Genomic DNA, 19,931 nt, shown 5'->3' with positions numbered 1-19,931 from the left:
GTGGTGTATTCCTTTTCCCAGTGTTCTTTTTTTAATTTGCATTTGTATGCTATGTTGACACCATGCAGTTTCCCACCCACACTATTTTAACAGAAATGACCTTCATTGTTCCACAGGGTTTTGCAAAAACCCCATCCAAAGGAAAAGGAGAGTGTAGTGGATATTATTCAATAACTGAACTATGAAAGTGTAATCATTAATTAATAATAAAGTATTGCTCATTAAATCTTGACCAAAATTCAAAACAGGCCAGTATTTTTACTGTTTTTTGAAACTTTCTCACTAAGAATGTTGAAAAGCCATCATATTACTTGTTCAAATGGTTTATAGCTATTTTAAATTTTATTTTAGATTTTGAACTTCACTACTACGAAACAATTTTGAATACCTGGAGTTTTTATTGATTTGACCTAAGCTGTGATTACAATTCAGGCATAGATGGATGCTACACATAAAATACGGGTGAGGAATCCTCACATAATTTAATTTAACATTTTTCAACTGACATTGAAATTCACAGCAAGTTTTGGATTTTGATTTGTATATTATTCGGTATAAAGATGGAGTTCAGATCTATATAGAATAATAGAACTCTGAAATGAAATATGAAATGTTAGAGCTCAATAGCAGATAATAGGTCATAAAGAGTGAATGAAACTTTATTATTAAGAGTTGGCTGCTGTATTGGGAAGATGCAGCACTGTATTTTTTTTTTAGAAGATTTTGTGAAAGCAAAGGGCACTTTAGCATTTCAGATGTCCATCACAAGAATGAAAGGTTGTTCATTCAAAAGCTGACTAACCTGAAGTATTTAGGTTGACACGTAGATTGTCTTATGCAGACTTCCCACAGGCTGTGGCAAACTACATGTTTGACAAGAAATTCTTTTATGTGTCATCAGTATGTCTTCACTTAACTTAGCACTTTGAAGGATGCCATAAACAAACTGTAATGAACTGAATGAATCATTTATTAATAATATGTATTAGTGTTTAAGTGCTCTCACTACAAAGAGAGATACTGCATGTTCACGCAGTGATTTAACAAATGAGATATCTGCTACTGGAATTTCTGATTCCCACATGTGCATTTGTTGAAAACATACATTTGCTCCAAAAAAAGTGTTTTCAGCAGTAAAAATCTTAAGATTAAATTATAATAATTTTAATATGAGAAATTATTGTATACAGTGCTAGCAGTCTGTGACAATTTTCTATCCACTTTACCTGAGATGTCATTCGATTTAAAATAAAAAGGTTAATGTCTCTATTAAAATAAATTCATACAAATGTATTAACAATCTTATGGTAATAATGCAATTTCTACATTTTATTGATTTTGATTTTAACATCCAACTTTTTAAAATACATAACTTCAAAACCTATTGATTGTAACTGATAACTATGCTCCATGTAAAACAATCAAAGGGCCATGCAGCTAATAGTAACTTTACAATGCCAACTGATCACCAGGGAGGAGTTGCAATTGGTAAATCCTATGAAAAGAAGTTGTACATTGACACCACCATGTTCTAAGTAATCAAGTATAATGGCTTGGTGACCATGCAGTCAGTTATGAGCGGGCTTCACCATGACAAGGAGTTTTTGAACAGTGCTGAAATAGACATAATGAACATTTATATTGTTTAAGATTCCAGTACTTTCTATAGAAATGTAGCTCCCTGCAACTTGCAGACCCCATGCTCAGTGTGGAGCATTGATCTAATAAACTTGTTTCTCTCTGTCAGTAAGTTGGAATTTTGCTTATGACGCATCAAGAGCTGGCTTCCTAGTTATTAACAGATCAGATGACTCTGTGGAAGCTGAAAGTTCAGAGTATCAAATAATAGCCTTTTTAATTGAAACAGATGGGGTGAGAATGGAAGTTTAACTTGTAAGGTCTCACAGGACTTTTGCACAGGAATTTCCTTCCTTTAGGGAAAGGAAATAGATATTCACATTTATGATAAACATCAAAACATCCCAAAGTGATGAACACGGTAAATTGCATTTGGAATGCAGCAATACACAGACAAATGTTTCTATAAAATCAGAACAGATACTTAAATAAGTAACAATAGACATTCACATTCAATTTAGGCATTGCGGAACCCCGCAATGGAAAGCAACAATTTGGAGATTCACATTCAATATTCCTTGCCCCTCCCCTAGAACACCTAAATTTCAAATTAAGTAAGAGGAGGTAAGGGTAAGAAATGAAATGGAATTTAACTACTTTAACCTTCAGTGGGGAATGTTATCTTGGATAGGGTTTGAAGCAGTGTGTTATAGATTCGATAAATTGAGCTATGCCCCCAAGATAGGTCACTAAAGGTATGTTATGGAATTTTCAAGTCAATGCTATGAGCTTGGAGGACTGAAATTTCTTTTCTTGTTGCTGTTTCCTTTGTTTCCTCTGTTTCCTCACTAAGTTCATTAACTTCAGAAGCAGCTGCCCTGAACTGAATCCAGAGTTGTGAAGGTCCTCTCACCACACTCAATGGAACCCTGCAATGGAAAACGACAAGCTTGCATGTTGAAATCTGGAGATTTATCTCCTGCATAGGCAAGCTTCGAATCTCACCTAAGAGTAGAAGGAATCAACGGTGTGCAGATGTACAGTGCCTTGAGAAGTATAGAACTTCCATAACTAAATTAAAAACTATTGAAGTAGGATAATCTCCAAAACATTGTGCATCATATCAAATCTAAAGAAAAATTCCAAAACTTGTCAATAATTTACTAAAAAATAAAACTCAAAATGGAGAGGTTGAAAAAATATTCATCCTCTTTGTAATTACTATGCTAACTTTCCTCAGGTGAAATACAGGGTATTACCTTACCAACTCATCCAATTTGTTGATGCAGACAGTTGGAGGATCACCTGTTTTCAATGTATTAAAAAAAAAACCCTCTTTATGTAACATCCAATAGTATGGTAGATTTTCAACAGACCAAATGAAAATGAAGACAAAAGAACACTTAAGACAAGTCAAGGAGATGATAATAGAGAAGCACAGATCTGAGGAAGGGTACAAGACCATCTCAAAGGCACTGGTCATACTTTAGAGCTCAGTGCAGTCAGTTGTAGAAAAATTGGAAAAAATATGAAACCACAGTCACACTGCCTTGGTCAGGCCTTCTCTCTAAACGTAGTCACTGGAGAAGAATGGCACTTGTAAGAAAGGCTACTGTGACGTCAACACTCACTCTGAGTGAGCTGCAGAAGTCAGTGGCTGCCAATGGAGATGAAGTTCATGGCTCCGCAATCTCTGAGGCCTGTACAAAAAAAGGTACTTATGGAAGAGTGGCAAGGAAGAAACCCTGACTAAAAAAAGGCATATCCTTGCTCGTAAAGATTTTGCAAAGTATCATTTAGAAAATACTGGAAGGATATGGAAGAAGGTCCTGTGGTCAGATGAGACTGAATTGGAACACTAAGAGGTATGTGTGGTGTAAATCCAATACAGTGCATCAGTCAGGTAACACTATCCCTATTGTAAGGTATGCTGGAGGTAGTCGGGACTGGAAATCTGGTCAGGATTGATGGGAAGTTCATCTTTCAGCAGGTTAATGACCCAAACCACGCTACCAGATCAACCAATGAGTGGCTTGAAATAAAGAAAATTGATGTTCTTCATTGGCCCAGACAGAGTCCTGACCTTATCCAGATCGAACATCTCTAGCAAGACCTCTTGAATGCCGTCCACTGCCACTTCCCAACTAATCTGGCACAACTTGAGCAATTTTGCAAGGAGTATAGGCAAATCTTGCTCCATCACACTGTGTAAAGCTAATAGAGACTTATCCAAAAAGAATATTGGCTGTAATAGCTGTGAGAGATGGTTGAACTAAGAGTTGAGCAAAGGTGGATGAATACCTTTGAACTGCTGACATTTCAGTTTATGAATTTTTACTTTTTCATGCTATTCACTTTTTTTTAGGCTCTACAGTGGGGAAAAAGAGTATATGATTCACAAATAAAAGTTGTTAATTACATTGATCAAAATCCTTTGCTGTAATACTCAATTATGTGAAGAAAGGGTTGGTGGCTGAATATTTTTACAAGACACTGTAGGTGCACAAGCTGGAATGGTTATTGGCTCAAGGTAACTGCAGGAATATGGGGATGGGATCTCTGCTACATTGCTGATCCTCCTTGCTCAGAAGGAAACTTAAAGGTAAATAAAGGTCAATTTAATAAACAGCAGATAAAGAAGTTTGAATAAACCATTCAGTCTTCTACTGGTTCCAAAATTTAAAAAAATACGTAGCTATTTTTAAAATTGCAGATTCTCTACTTTTTGCGTGAAGAAATTTCTTCTCATTCGAGCAGAAATCTTCTGGCTGGTTTTCTCGCCTCCAATGTTTGATGATGCAGATCTTCAAGATTTTAATAGATTGCAATTGAGTCAACACTAGTTCAAAGGCATGGAATTTTCAATAAAGCAGCATGGATGTCTTCAATAAAGGTAATTATGTTATTTGAATCACTAATATCTGTAGGGTATTAGGCAGCACAAAAATGAAGAGTAAAAATGAAATATCTTTACAATGATGTGCTTGTATGTAAATATAGAAAAAGGATGTAAAGGAGAATCAGACAGCCACATTTCCATATTATAATAATCTAAAAATAGTGACCGAGTCAAATCCAAGGTTCTGTGCTTGCTGAAACAATACAAACAACTGTAATAAGATTATATTAATGTACTTTATGATAGGCTAATTAGCAGCAATTTAATTCAGAGGTTACATTCCACCATAAATGAAGTGCAAGTCAAAATTAGTTATAAACAAAAAAAGAAAAATTAAACCAGTTGTGTTAGACATTGGAAATACCCCCAACAATGCAAGTGTACACAACAAATCAGGCAGCATCTGTGCTGAGAGAGAAAAAGAGGTTCAGGTTAATGACCTTCCACTTCATTTTTTTTTCTCTCTCCACAGATGCTGCCTGATCTGCTGAATATTTTCTGTATTTTCTGCTTTTATTTTAGTTTACAAATAGGTCTGTTATAATGGTTGATTTGTGCAAGCCACTGCTACAGTTGAGGAATTTGTAGGGAACTGGAAGAATTCTTAGCTTTGTATGTATAATATTGGAAATTAATTTGTTTTGGAAAGATGAATAAATTATCAAACATGATCTTAAATAGGGGTCATTTTGGTAACAGTTTGGGCAAGTAGCTTTTGCTTGTTTGTCATATTGGAATGAAGTTTCTTAACCATTCTAATACACACTTAACGTAATAGTCATGTAGCGGAAGGTGCAGTAATTAGGCCTGGATTTGGGCCAGATACAGGGCTAGTGTCTTAGTTCCCCTACGCTCCTGGTCTGAGTCTCCATCCATCCCTTTCAGTCCAGTGAAATACAGAGAGTTAGGACTGGGAACAAAGTGGTGATATCCACATTCAGGCAGTTGCTACAACCCCAATCTCACAGAAAACTTGTATTCATAGTCTGCTGATTTGTAGTAACTTTGTTCTCAGTACTTATGGAATTATCTTAGAGGTCTGAATCAGAAAAAAAGGCATAAACCCCTGAAGATAAAAATCATTTTTATTTTAAACTTACATGCACTCACTTACAACCTGAGCTGAGGTGAAATGCTTACTGCTTTCCTGGGGAGAAGTAGCACCCTCCCACAGTATATTGCAGCATTTTGGGTCGAGTGGGCATCTTGATTTCACCTCTAGTGTAGTGTGAGGGTGCCTGCCTGTCATTTGTGTGCAGATTAAGCATCCATCCATTGTTTCTGCTGATTGATCAAGAGCAAATATCAACCATGATTGAGGTCCTAACATTACATGGAGAGTGCTAAATCTCTGTTCTCCCTCATATTTTGCATGAATAACTTTTCATATTGGTTTTGGTCCATTGTTAAAGTGGCCACCCTTCAAAATTGCCGTTAAGTACTTTGAGACGTTGTGATTATGAAAGGTACCCTATAAATAAAAGCATTTTCTTCATTTTGAGATCACAATGCCCCTCATAGAGTTAATGCCTGATCATTTCCTTCCTTAGATGTTGCAGCTGCTGAGAGTTGGTGGTAGGCAGAGGAATGAAAGCCAGCAAATATAAAAGAATGAAGAATTCAGTGTTGCAGGTTTAGCTTGTTGTGCAACTTTACTTAAAAACACTACTTTAGTTCAAAAGTCATATAAATTAATTCAGCAGGTGCTGAAGAGTCTCTTATAGCTATAACTTCAGCACAAATTTGCCAGTACAGTACACAAGCTTGGTACCTTCAAATGCATGAGCTGCATTGGAGCTTACTTCAGATCCAAATGTGTCTTGCATTTTATTTTGGAATTAAAACAAGAACCTGTGCTAGTCCTGTGAGCCAAATGGTACTTGTTGCTGCTTCTATTTGGTGTAAGTCTTGCCTAAATAAAACCACCTTTATCTCTTTTACAGTATAGTAACATTTACGTCCTCTGCAAGAGAGAGTCCCGAGTCCCAGGTGGGTATATTGGCAACAGGGTGAACACGTGGGTCCTGTTGGGCAGGTAAGCCCTTATTAACATGTGAGTTGTAACCTTCCTTACAGGAAGCACAAGCAGATGTAGCTTCAGAAGACAGTCCTTGCTGGTGGTTCTGCTGCTGTTGGTATGCATAACTCACATTCCCACAGGGGAATTGGTGCAGCCGGAACAGAGGCACATCCAATGTATTGGCAACAAGGGAAGAAGGTTCTAGCACAACTGCAGAAGCCTGCAGCCTTGGTGCTGGGATGGGAGCAGAAGAGACGCTGCCACTGGCACAGAAACTGGAGTCTTCTCTTTCTGGTGGTCGACTCTCAGTCAAAGTGTTGTTGTTTTGCACAACAGGCTTTTCTGTGAACCATGACCCATATGTGGGGTTCCAGAGGTTGGTGGGTTTTTTGCGGGACCCTCTACCTTGTTGTAACGTAGAAGAGTTGTTCATTTTGGAGTATGCCCTGGCGATGCGAGGCCCCTCGTCAGCTGAACCTCCAGTATGCACAGTGGCAGTATCACTTGGAACAAATCTGATCCTATGGTCACCGAGGCAGAGGCTGGTTGGACGCTGGGGTGGTGAGGAAGGATCAGTAGAGACGTGCTCATTCTCTGCTTCTTGGGCTGGTGAAACGAGAAGTGGTGCCAATCCATCAGGATCATCTGGGCGTACAGGTACATTTCCTTCTTCTTCTGCAGCAGGTCCGTATTCCACAGGCAAAGAGGTATTAATTACATCTGGATCCTAGGGAGAATGTAACAACATATTGTTAACAGGATCACAGGACACACAACTGTGAACTGCTAATGAAATAGCAATAAACTAAAAGAGAAATCCTCTTTCTCTGTTTGTATCTACTGGCTTTTCTGCTCAGTATTTCCAGCATTTTCTGATTTTATTTTAGGTAGGTGGAAATACCAGACTTGGCAGAGAAGTACTGATACTGATACTCATGGGGAAGAACCACCTCCAAAGAAGGAATTAATTTCAAAGACATGATCATTTGTAAACTATCAGGTGACAATCTGCTGCCCAACCAGTTACCTTGCCAATCACCACAGTTTTCACTTTATTGAATATCAGTGTATCTTGAAGTCCTTGAACTCTTGTTATTTCACCTTTAAGTACCTCCCACTTGCTAAAAGGCTTCTTTGCCCCCAACAACCTTGCCCCATCAACCTATCCAAGGTTCAGTTTAATACCTTAAAACCTGCCTTGCCCCAATTCAACCTAATGGCAACTGTTCCTAAATTGCCCCCCTAACATGTTCAGCATAACTTTCAACCAAGCCTTTACTTCTGAATCCCAGGATTCTGCTTGCATTATGAACCACTCTTTGGAAATCAAATTGAAAGTTCAAAGACTTAGCTCCTTTTATTCAATTTAGAACAATGCCATTGAATCTATATTGTTTCTATTAATTCTTTCAGTTGATGTGCGTCAACTCAATTTTCTGTGTTAAATTTAATTTGTTTCTTCCCAACCTTATCAGATTACCTATCTTTTCTTCTGGTCTATTACAATCTTCTTCACTGTTTAATATTATAACTCATGGTATAAAAAGTATGAGGCAACAGGAATGACAATAGACCATTGTTCCCACTCAATTATTTATGTCCACTCTGTCATTTGATAACACTAATTTTCTAAACTCATTCTTTCATTTTAGTATCTCCCTACAGGCACTCAATTCTAATGTCATATTTAGTGTAGTTTTACTTGTGGATAATAAGGTATATCTCTTGGTTTGAAAAACCTCTTATATCCATTCCACTCAATCTAAATCTCTTTCCATCTACAACTATGAAACAAATGTTTTGGCTGGTTATGACATTGCTCAAAAATCAAATGATAAAAAAGCAGAAATTTCATTGTATGCTGAATTTACATTTTATTTCCCCTCATTCTGTAAATTTGATTAGACATTTCCAAATTTGAGACATTTTTAAACCCCAAATGTTCACAGTCTGGGTGCACATGATAAGATAATTCCCTGAACCATGTTTGGACAATCAAAGTTCAAAGTAAATTCATTATCAAAGTACTTATACGTCACTTCTCCGTGGATTGTCACCTTGTCGAGGTGGAGAAGTTTGTGCGGTCCTGAGATCCCGAGAGCGATGCCGTCTGGAGCTATGATCCTGGTAGGGTCACCCATGACGGTAAGGTTGAGAGTGAAGTCCCTGACAAAGAACAATCCAACCAAGACCTCAATGGTGGAACAGGCAGATGAAGTTACTTTGAACTCAATGGCTGTGAAGGCGGATGAAAGATGCAACAAATCCATCAGCTCCAATTGTCGTGGTTTCCATGCCACTGGAATCAGTTGGGTGATTAGTGAAGTATCCTGTGCTTCTTGGAGTGCAACATCAAGTACACATTAAACAAATACATGCACAGGCGTCTTGGCTCTGTGGGCCACTTCTTCAAGTCTTTCGGCGATCGGGGGAGGGCGGCGGGAGCAGGCAATGTGAGATGACTGGAAGCTCCTAGTCAAGAATCGGCACGAAAACGGTGAATACTTGATTCAGTCACTCAACTTTTAGACAGAAGCAGTATTCATGTCTGAGCAGCCCTATTTAGGATCCACTCTGCTCACCCTGAACTGGGAAGGGGCTAGAAAAGGTGCCCTAAAAATAGTCTGCTTCACCCCATCCTGTCTGGAAAGCGGTGTTCAGAGGGATCACCATCATGCGGTCGAAAAACATTGCGAAGTGAAACCATGAAATTTGGAATCTGGAATATACAAACTCTGATGGATAACCCAAACCTTTGTTGCCCGGGAACTCCAAAAATTCAACTTTGACATTGTTGCTCTGAGCTAGAGAAGGGCAAGTAAAGGAAGAGCAAGGTCAATACACCTTTTTCTGGAAAGGATTTGATCCTGAACAACCGAGGATCCATGAAGTAGGTTTTGCCATCCAAAACAGCCTACTTCAGAAGCTGACAGAGCAACTACTGGGAATCAATGAACATCCCATGACCCCGCAAATCCAGCTCGTCAAGAACCAACATGCCACCATCATCAGCGCCTATGCTCCAACTCTGGACGCTGAAGATGAAGTAAAGATGAACTTCTACGTCCAACTTGATGATGTCCTTTCCTCTGTTCCCAACAACAAGATCATTCTCTTGGGAGACTTCAGTGCCAGAGTTGGGAAAGATTATAGGCTCTGGACTGGAATAATAAGCAAGGAAGGAGTTGGGTTGTCAACACCAGTGGAACACTCCTCCTCACCAAATGTGCTGAACACAACCTGGTGATTACAAACACCCTATTTTGCCAGAAAAACAGGCACAAAGTCTCCTGGCAGCATCCATGCTCCAAATACTCATCGACTACATCACTGTACGATCTCGAGACCAACAACTCATCTCGTCCACTATGAGAATGAAGATTCGGCCCAAAAGGAAACACCAAAATCAGAACACTATTAAGAAATTCAATGTTGACATCCTTTCAAGACATTAACCATGTACAGAAGTTCCAACAACATCTTCAAGAACAACTGCCTCAACAAATCCCACCATCTGTAGAAGAACACTGGAATCAATTGAAGAACGCTATCATCATCTCCTGCAAAGAAACAATCGGGTTCAAGACAAAAAAAATTAGGAATGGTTCAATGATAACGACCAACAACTCATCGACGAAAAGAGAAAAACTTTCATCACCTTACAAAATGACCAACAATCGGCTACCAAAAGGAAGTGCTATCAGGAATGCAAGGCTGCAGTCCAGAAGAGCACCTGAAACCTGAAAAACCAGTGGTGGAGGAAGAAAGCTCAGGAAATCCAACAACTAGCAGATGCTAACGACACTCGAGGCTTTTTTTAAAATGCAACTAAAGCTATTTTTGGCTCACTCGCTCACGGTCAAGCCCCTCTCAAAAGCAAAGATGGTTTAACCATCCTGAAGAGCAATGCTGACATCAATTCTAGATGGAGGGAGCACTTTAAAGATCTTCTAAATCAAACCGTCTCACTTGACAGGAATGTGATTAACAGCATTCCAAAACAGCCCTTTGACCACTCCCTAAGCAAAATACCAACACTTGAAGAAGTCAAGGAAGCCATCAAAACCTTGAAAAACAACAAGGCCGCTGTACTCGACGGAATACCAGCTGAGGTCTACAAAATTGGAGGTAACCCGCTTCATTACCAACTGTATCAATATCTCATCAAGATCTGGATAAATGAAGACGTACCAGCAGACTTCAGAGACTCAGCAATTGTTACCATCTACAAAAGGAAAGGCAATCGATCTGAATGTGGAAACTGTCACGGAATTTCCCTGTTGGCAACAGCAGGAAAGATCTTCACCCACATCATGAACAACCGGCTCAAGCCTTTAGCCGAGAAGATCCTTCCGCAGGCACAAGTCGGTTTTAGACCATCACGTTGAGCAATCGACATGATCTTCACAATGTGACAACTACAAGAAAAAGTTGTGAACAACTTCAACCTTTGCACATGGCATTCATTGACCTCACCAAAGCCTTTGACTAGGTATCAAAGGAATTCCTATGGGATGTCCTATTCACCTATGGATTTCCTGAAAAGTACATTCGAATCCTGAGGCTCCTCCACGATGGCATGCTTGCCACAGTCATGGTCAGCAACAGTAACTGTGAGCCTTTTCAAGTAAAATCAGGAGTAAAATAGGGATGCATGATTGCCCCAACTTTGTTCACCATCTTCATTGCGACAATCATCCACATAATCAAGGACGACCTGCCCCCAGGAATCGAAATTGTCTACAGAACAGATGGCAGACCTTTCAATCTTGCCCGTTTTAAGTCCAAAAACAAGACATCCACGAGTTCCCTCATCGCATTCCAATATGCAAATGATAACAGTGTTGTAGCTCTCTCAGAAAATCACCCCTACGACAAATTCTGACTACCTTCAACCGTGCATACACGAAACTTGGACTTACCATAAATTCCAAGAAGACTCAGATCATATACCAACCATCACCAACTGAGACAAATCGGACAGAACCATCAATTCAACTTGGCAAAACAACCCTGGAAAATGTGGACCACTTTCCGTATCTTGGAAGTCACCTCTCCTCCAATGTTGACCTTAATGACCAGATCCAACATAATCTTAAATGCGCTGGAACCAGCTTTTGGACATCTCCGAACAAGAGTCTTTCATGATCGTGACATCTGAACAGACACCAAAATGTTAGTGTACAAAGCAGTGGTGATCCCAACGCTCTTGTATGCATCAGAAACCTGGACAACATACCGATGGCATCTAAAGGGACTTGAAAAGTTCCATCAACGCTGTCTTTGAAACATCTTAAATAACAGCTGGGAAGACAGAAGAACCAATGTCAGCGTGCTAAATGAAGCAAAAACAACAAGCATTGAAGATTATGTCATCAAGAACCAACTAAGATGGAGCGGTCATGTTGTTCAGATGAAAGATGAACGTCTGCCGAACAAATCTTCTACTCCCAGCTTAAAGAAGGCAAACGTAAAAGAAGTGGACAACAGAAGAGATTCAAAGACATCTTAAAAGCCAACATGAAGAAATGTAACATCGACATCAACAACTGGGAAACCAATGCCAAGGACAGGAAACTCTGGCAAACCATCATCTGAGAAGGAACAGCAACTTTCAAAGCCAACAGATATGCAGAATTGAGAAGAAAATGGAAAGAGATGCAACAACAACCAAGGCCCGATCTGCCATCTGGAACTACCTGTCCTGAATGTGGAAGAACTTTCAAAGCCAAGATTGAACTCATAAGCCACTTGAGAGCCCATAAGTAGATCAACAGAACGAAGACCATCATCCTCGACCTCGAGGGATAGCCACGACGACGACTTATACGTCACCATATACAACGCTAAGATTCATGTTCTTGTGGGTATTTGCAATAAATACAAGAAACACAATGGAATAATTGAAAAACCGCCCCCAACAGGACAGACAAACAATCAATGAGCAGAAGGCAACAAACTGTATATACAATAATAAATAAATCAGCAATAAATATTGAGAATATGAAATGAAACATCAGTGAAAGTGAGTCTGTAGGTTGTGGGAACTGTTCAGTGATGGGGTGACCTGGGACAACCAGGTTTTCCCAACACCATACTGGACCGGGGCACTTGTCAGTGGAGAAATAACTTGCATTCATCCTTCAACTCCCTAATCCCACAGCTTCTCACCTCCCTCCAATTCCCAGCATGCTTACCCCAATCTCATAATGACCTGTGTTCCCTGTGCAGACCTTGATCCGTTCCCCCACCTCCCAGAATACTTGTATCTCCTATCCTTGATCTGCTGCTGATCCACTACACCCTCTATAACTCACCACTATTGAAACATCTCCAGTCTCCTGATTCACACCTCCTCTAACCACCACCACCACAGAAGAACCAAATTTGCAGATCTACACTTCCATCCACTGTCAAATAGCCCTAGTCACCCTGTCTGTTACAACCCTATCATCGAAACATCATCCTTCTCATGATCACCTAATTCTTCTCCCATCGCTTTCCTCCTGTTCCTCTTATCTGCTGTGACTTTCGCTATAAACCAAATATTGTTGGCTTCCTGATAGATTGGTTCCCTTACAATGAATGCCATCTTGGCATTTTTTTCCTGTGATTTCAAAACACTTTAAGGGTTATGCCACTTTATGGTTTAAAGAGAAAGTATGAATGCTGTTATTTAACTTCTCGGGATGAACTTTTTTCTCTATTTCCTTGATAGTATCAATTTTCTTCAAAACCTTTTTGTGTCTCCCTATTGCAATCTCAAGCCAGAATCAATTCCTTGGAATTTCTCCTACTTCATTTTTTTTGTCTTGTATTTCCTCTCTCTGTTTTCTTCTATTTTCTCCTCTTCCTTTCTCACCAATTATTTATCCACTCCATAATTTAATTTTGTCTTCTGGGCTTCCATTGTTGGTTCCTGCAGCAATTTCCAATTGAACGCTTTTGAAAGTTTTGATTTATAGTATTCACCATGTTATCCTATTCCTCTTAAGGATGAAATGGATAGCTGTAATGTTAGATAAATATCACTCTGCCCTGAAATAATGATTACCTGTGTACAGTAATCTATTCTTTCCAATATAGTTGCAAAGTTGGGTCTGTCCTCTGGCTGATGCTGCCAACACTGAGTCATTATTCGGTACCTGAAATACATATTAAAAAAACATAAGAAAAACAACAAATTTCACAACATATGTCAGTGATAATAAACTTGATTTTAATTCTAGTATTCTTGGTTTATGATTTATTTCTAGTATTTCAATTAAAATTGTAAATTTTTGCTTGTATTTTCTTTCAACATTGGTAATACTATAACATTATAAACCAAGATATTTCACCAGATTTTGCAACAAACTATTTAAAGCTGTTTATGTAGCCACTATTCTCTGGAGAACTATCAGCTTATGATGCAACAAGCTAAACAGCATGTGGCACTATAGTGTTTTTGGCAGAAGCAATTTTGTGTTTTTACTGTGACATTATGGGGAGATTTATGTGGCTCCTTATTGTTTATTTAATGACATTTACCATTGGGCTCTTCAGGAAGCAATAATGGATGACTAGGTACACATTTTGCACAGCTGCACTCTGCAAGGTAGCAGTCATTACAGCTTGCAATAAACTTTCACAAATATTGTAGAAGATATGTGAAGCCCTGTGCCCACTTACTGCTTCGTCCTTCAAGACACAGGAAAAAGTGTCTGTTCTACATTAAGCAGACTTCAGCATGGCTATCAATATGGTCAAGACTGGAGGTCAAATACTTGCACATTTCAAAATTTAACCTACAGACAGAAGCACAGTTACACTTTGACATGTTCATTATGTGTTTCATTCTCAAACCATTCCAAACTTTACTAACACAGGAAAAACACATAAATCAGCTTGTAATTTCCCTTTAATTACAGGGACAAAGTTGAAGTCAAATTTGGTGTGATCGGTGCACTTGTCAACTCTGTGGGTGTGATCAAGACACCAATTACTAATCAAGCTCAGCCTAAAGGCTCTAATTAGTCTCCTTTTCTCAAGTGACAATTCCATTTATTCCAAAATTACTCAATCCTCAGTAGCTGCTGATAGTAACTATTTTTTTCAGGTGTATTTTGGATTTTTCCAGAGTTAAGAACATTTTCCTGCGAGAAAATCATGATCATACAGCCTGTTGATGGAAATTTTCTCAATATTATGGTTAGTCCATTGCTTTAAATCAATATACTGTCTATAAAAGCCAAACATTTATACATTAGACTGGAAATATTTTATACTTAATTTTTTTTTGTTACTGAGATTAGGTGATTAAAATATTTTATGTTTAAAATTCATCCCTTTTAGCATTGTGTAGGCAGCCTGCGTAGAGATCTGACTACATTAACCTTTTCAGACTACATACAAGATTGTTCAAATAAAAAAACAACTATGAGATATAGCATTATTAAATCTGTATAAAATTGATTATTGTAAGCCCTTTCCCTTGCTTGCTAATTGGGAGTCACTTTTAGAAATGCAAACTATCTAATAATCTTTAATAATAACCAGCATGTCATTAAGTAGATTAGATTGATGAAATGTCTGTAACCCCAACAGAAGATGGTAAAATCAGATTATACTAGAGACTGAAAATGAGTAACAGGAAGGTTTAATTTGTCCAGATCAGCCTTCTGGGGAGTTACGCAAATCAGTTTGAGAAGAGTTTACGTACACTGGACCAGGGCAGTTTTTAGGCGGGTCCATTCGGCCACCGTTAGTGACAAACTCCAGCACCTCTTGGTTACTCTTACTGGGATATGGCATATACCCGAGTGAAAAGATTTCCCACAGTAACACTCCAAAGGACCTGCAACAAAACAACAATGCACAATCTTACATAGTTCAACAACAAACACAAAGCTAATATCTCAGATTTTCAAGAGGACATCAACTCTGAAGTTCTTCCATTTGAGACTTCATTAAACTTTACGTTAATTCCTTTCACCATGTTTGTTTTCATTGTTTAAATCTTTGCTTAAATGCAACTGCCAGTTAACATAGTGCATATTGTCTTTGATTTTTCCATCTTGTTTTGAGGCATTTTCAGGCAAAGCAAAAGTAACCAGATAAATTGAAAATAATATGTACCAAGAAATTAATTCAACTACTAAGCAGATACTACTGTGTACAGTGAAGGAGATGAGCACCTTTTAGTCACTAGTAAGTAATTTTTTTACGTACATCTCACTGAGGCTTTGTGGTTCGGAGATACTGATTATGAAGCTTTCCTCATTAGCACATTAAGTCCAAGTAATTTCATGATAAGCCACTGTATCCAGCTCCAGCAATAGGGAAATATCATTCCATGGAGAATGAAGAAGATACTGCAAATAGTCGTACATACACATGTTTGGGACATTATCTCAAAGCATGGGGAGAATCCAGCTCCAACCCTGTGAACAGTACGTGCAAAGCCTTGGGATATTCCTTTCCAGCAAGGAAGGTAGCACCCATTGAAACAACCGTGGAAGAATAGAAAATATTAGAAAGCAAATCTTCACAGGAGAAGCCACCCAATAAATAAGTGCCATAAGTGAGCTTTAATTACTGCCTTCATGCATCTGGATTCCACTATTGTCAAGGATATTGTGGAATTCTAGAGTCCTGAGATCCCAGTGGCTGTGTGGGGAATGAATTGACAGGATGACAACATCCCTGCCAATGCTGTTACAACAGTTGCCTGTCAGCCGGCAGCTCAGACTATTGCTATATGTGGCATAAATTACAGCCCCAAATCAGATTGCCATGGCCTCGAATTGGCTGCATTTCCCAACTGCAGTCGTCTTCACCTTATGGTGGTGGGGTTGGGGAGGAGTACAGCACAGTGGACACGGAACAGAAAAAGGCACATGGAAACTATGGATGGAAAAGGGAGAGACAGTCCACAGGCCATGGCTTCATTCTCTTGCTTGGATGTGGAAAACAGTTTGAAATGCTTGGTTCTGTGCTGTGATGATTTGTTTGTGGGTGCGTGTTACAGATAATCAGAAACATGGTAACTGTGGGGACTCAATTCCTATTTATTAGCATTGCTCATGGAATATAGAGCTATCAGCAAGGACATTACAGGCAAGTCTGTGTTTATTGCTCATCCTATTTGCTACTGCTGGTGAGAACCCATTTCCTACCTTGCTGCAAAGTTTGTCACACAGCATGGGAACAGACCCTTAAATCCACTAAGTCCATATAAACATTCAGCACCCACTTACTTTAATTTGACATTATTCTACCAACAGTCAAAGTACGTTTTTTATCAAAGAGTGTATACATTTTTCAAACTTATTTGTTTGCTTACAGGCAGCCACAAAGCAAGATACCCGAAAGAACCCAATTACAAAAAAAAAATAAGCACCGATATCCAACCTACAGAGAAATGGGCGGAAAACACAAATCATGCAGACAATAGAAGTGAGCGACAACATTCCGAACCAAAATGAGTCCTTAGATCCGAACCCTGGAGCAGCCCGGAGTAGGCCCAAAGCCTTGCTTCTCAGTTCATCATATTAGTGTGCATGGGAAGTCTTCATAGCCTCCATACCCCAGAGAGAGGAGTCACCATCGCGGGAGAGTGAGCAAAATCAGCTCTTGTCTGTGATCACAATGCCCGTCTTTCCAGAATATTGTCTACATCAGCTTTCCTAGTTTCTATCACTACCCACACTGTTGGTCACCTTACAGTGACCAACTTCCACATTTTGAAATGTGGGAGGAAAGCAGAACATCTGGGAGAAGGCCATATAGTCATAGAGAGAACTTGCAAATTCTACATGGATGACACCTCAGGTTAGGATTGAACTTGGGTCACTGAAGCTGTGAGGTGCCGTGGTGTCGAAAGAAATGTGACATTGCTGTTAGGGAGGTAGATGCAAAGCAGTGGATAAGCAGGCACGAGGAAAGGAGAGGGAAGGTATATTTACAAAGGAGAGGAAAGGTATTTTTACAAGTAAGGGGAAAGGTTAGGAAAGGTATATTTTCAAGTGATCAAGTAGCGAGACTTGGAGTTCTTGTTATCTACAAGGTTATAATTTTAGCAGTTATTTTCCCACTATAACTCATTCCCAAGCATTATCTTATTGAATTTCTAGGCATCGTAACTAAAAAAGTGGTGGAATTCTATTAAATTACTGCTCACTTTAAAGCACACAGCGATAAATCAAATATCACTGTGGAGTCTTCAGAAGCTGCTTACTGAAAATTAACTGCATGCCGATTGTCAGTTATGTTGTTCTCTGCTCTTGTCTTTTTGAGGAATGGTGATTATTTTAAGATTAATTTTTTGCACTCATCAAGATGACAACTGACAGTGCTGGGGAACAAGTCTTCCGCTATCACCATTTAGCAAACCTACTTTCTAATTAAAGATATTGGTATTTAACCCCAATTCAGAAGAGTCCCTCTTTCCTCTCAACAGCACCACTGAATTTTTTAAATTAATTTTTAGAACAAATATCTTTTGAAGTTTTTCTCAGTTTTCATATGCTGCCTTTAATTTCCATATTCCTAGCCTGTGCTACATCAAAAACCATCTTCAACCAGATAAGAATTTTTCTGTCTCTAGTCCCTTGTTCCTACCCTGCTCCCAACAACAGTACTGTCTTCAGGGGTGGGACTAAGTAGAGCTGCTGCCTCATCTCCCGCGACACCAGGTTTGATCCTAATGCTTGGTGCTGCCTGTGTTGGGTTTGCAAATTGTTCTTGTGACCTAGTGGATTTCCTCCAGCTACTCTGCTTTCCTCCCACAACCAACAAGCACATAGGTTGCTTGGGTAATTGGCCTCTGTAAATTGCTCCAAGTGTGGGTGACTGGCAGAATCCAAGGGGAATCCATGGAAACATGAAAATAATAAGAATGGATTAGACCATAATACCATAAGACCATAACGTATACAACCAGAATTAGGCCATTTGACCCATTGAGTCTGTTCTACCATTTCATCATGACTGATCCAATTTTCTTCTCAGCCATAATCTCCTGCCTTCTCCCCATATCTCTTCATGCCCTGACCAATCAAGAGTCTATCAACCTCTGCCTTAAATATACTTAAAGACCTGGCCTCCACAGCTGCATATGACAACAAAGTTCACAACTCCCTGGCTAAAGAAACTCCTTCTCATCTCTGTTTTAAAAGGACGTCCCACTATTCTGAGGCTGTTCCCTCTGGTCTTAGACTCTCCCACCATATGAAACAATAAAATAGGTTAGGGTAGGATTTGTGTATGGATGTGGAGTGAATGGGTCAAAAAACCTATTTCCATGTTGTATCTCTCAAATTATCTATGATTCTATAACAGTTGCAATAATATCTCCCTCTAAAATTTCTGTTCAAAAACTCCTTTTGGTTATTACCATCTTTCTGTGGAGCATTGGTTTACCTCATGCCTCTGTGAAGAACTTTTGAGAGAATATTCTGAATTAACTCCAGCATATGAATGGAAATTGCCTTAGCCACCTGACTGATAAGTAGGCCTATGTTAAAGCTCAGTGGTTTCAAAGGGGTGACATTACTCCCATTCAATGAATATGTTTTTGAGTCAAACAGATAATGCGTGGGGCAGGCGTGAAGTTTACTTTGTTAGCAGTGATACAGTGGATTCTGGTTAATTGGGATACATCAGGACCTGTACATTTTCGCCCAGTTAAGTGGCTGCTCCAATTGCTGAAGTTTTATGAAAATAAAAAGTATAAAAAAGACAAACTATTATTTAACTGAGTAAAATTATGTATTTAAATGAAATACAGAACAAATTAGATCACTGCTCCTACTACTACAGTACCATAAACTGATGCGAGTTGCAAACTGTTCGGTAACAGTGTCCTGTCCCAATTAAGCGGCATAGTGTTCCAAATCATCTAAGGGAATCCCGGCTATCTTCTTGATTAGTTTTTGTTTTTTAAGAGTTGTCCCAAATAAACAGCTACTCTGATTAACTAATGGCCCAATTAACCAGAATTTGTTTGGCCTCCCTCTTGACGTGCTATGGACTTTCTGGTATAGATACTCCGACTGTGCTGTTAGGTAGTGTGTTCTAGGGTTTAGACCTCATGACAATGAAGTAACTGCAATATATTTCCACGTCAGATTATTATGTGTGATGTTGCAATGTTCACCGAGCTTGGCAATTATCTTGCAGATGTTTCATCACCAGTCGAGGTGATATCCTCAGTGCGCAGTTGTTGGTGTTTTCTCTCTGGGAGTGCTTGTGTTTAAATAGGCCTCTGTTTACTTGGCTTGGCCCTGATTGGCTACCCCTTCAGTTGACCTTTGCATTCTATTGGCTCGCATTTCTTTGGTTCTTTGGGGTTCCTAGATGGTATTTACTTCGATTTGTTTGTTTACATTGTCATGAGAAGAGAATTGCCCTTTTATAAATTCTCGTGGCTGCTTTGTATTTGCCTGCAACAGA

General features: G+C 39.1%; 1 protein-coding gene across 3 annotated transcripts in view; it reads right to left on the bottom strand.

Annotated features, from left to right (window-relative positions):
* Window positions 1-946: 946 nt before the first annotated feature.
* LOC134350426 (ALK tyrosine kinase receptor-like) overlaps window positions 947-19,931 on the bottom strand; it is a 1,308,522-nt gene continuing 1,289,537 nt past the window's right edge. For 2 of the 3 annotated variants that reach the window (XM_063055603.1, XM_063055605.1), the window contains 3 exons: window positions 15,199-15,333; window positions 13,552-13,642; window positions 4,025-7,224 (listed from right to left, as the gene is read on the bottom strand). In XM_063055603.1, the coding sequence (XP_062911673.1) occupies window positions 6,415-7,224; window positions 13,552-13,642; window positions 15,199-15,333 (1,036 nt within the window). In that variant the 3' untranslated portion in view covers window positions 4,025-6,414. Of the gene's footprint in view, window positions 2,508-4,024; window positions 7,225-13,551; window positions 13,643-15,198; window positions 15,334-19,931 lie in introns of those variants that run through there. The other variant, XM_063055604.1, reaches the window with a different exon arrangement.

This window comes from Mobula hypostoma, chromosome 8, assembly GCF_963921235.1.
Source record: "Mobula hypostoma chromosome 8, sMobHyp1.1, whole genome shotgun sequence".
Taxonomy (NCBI): Eukaryota; Metazoa; Chordata; class Chondrichthyes; order Myliobatiformes; family Myliobatidae; genus Mobula; species Mobula hypostoma.
This window is presented reverse-complemented; position numbering and strand designations above follow the sequence as displayed.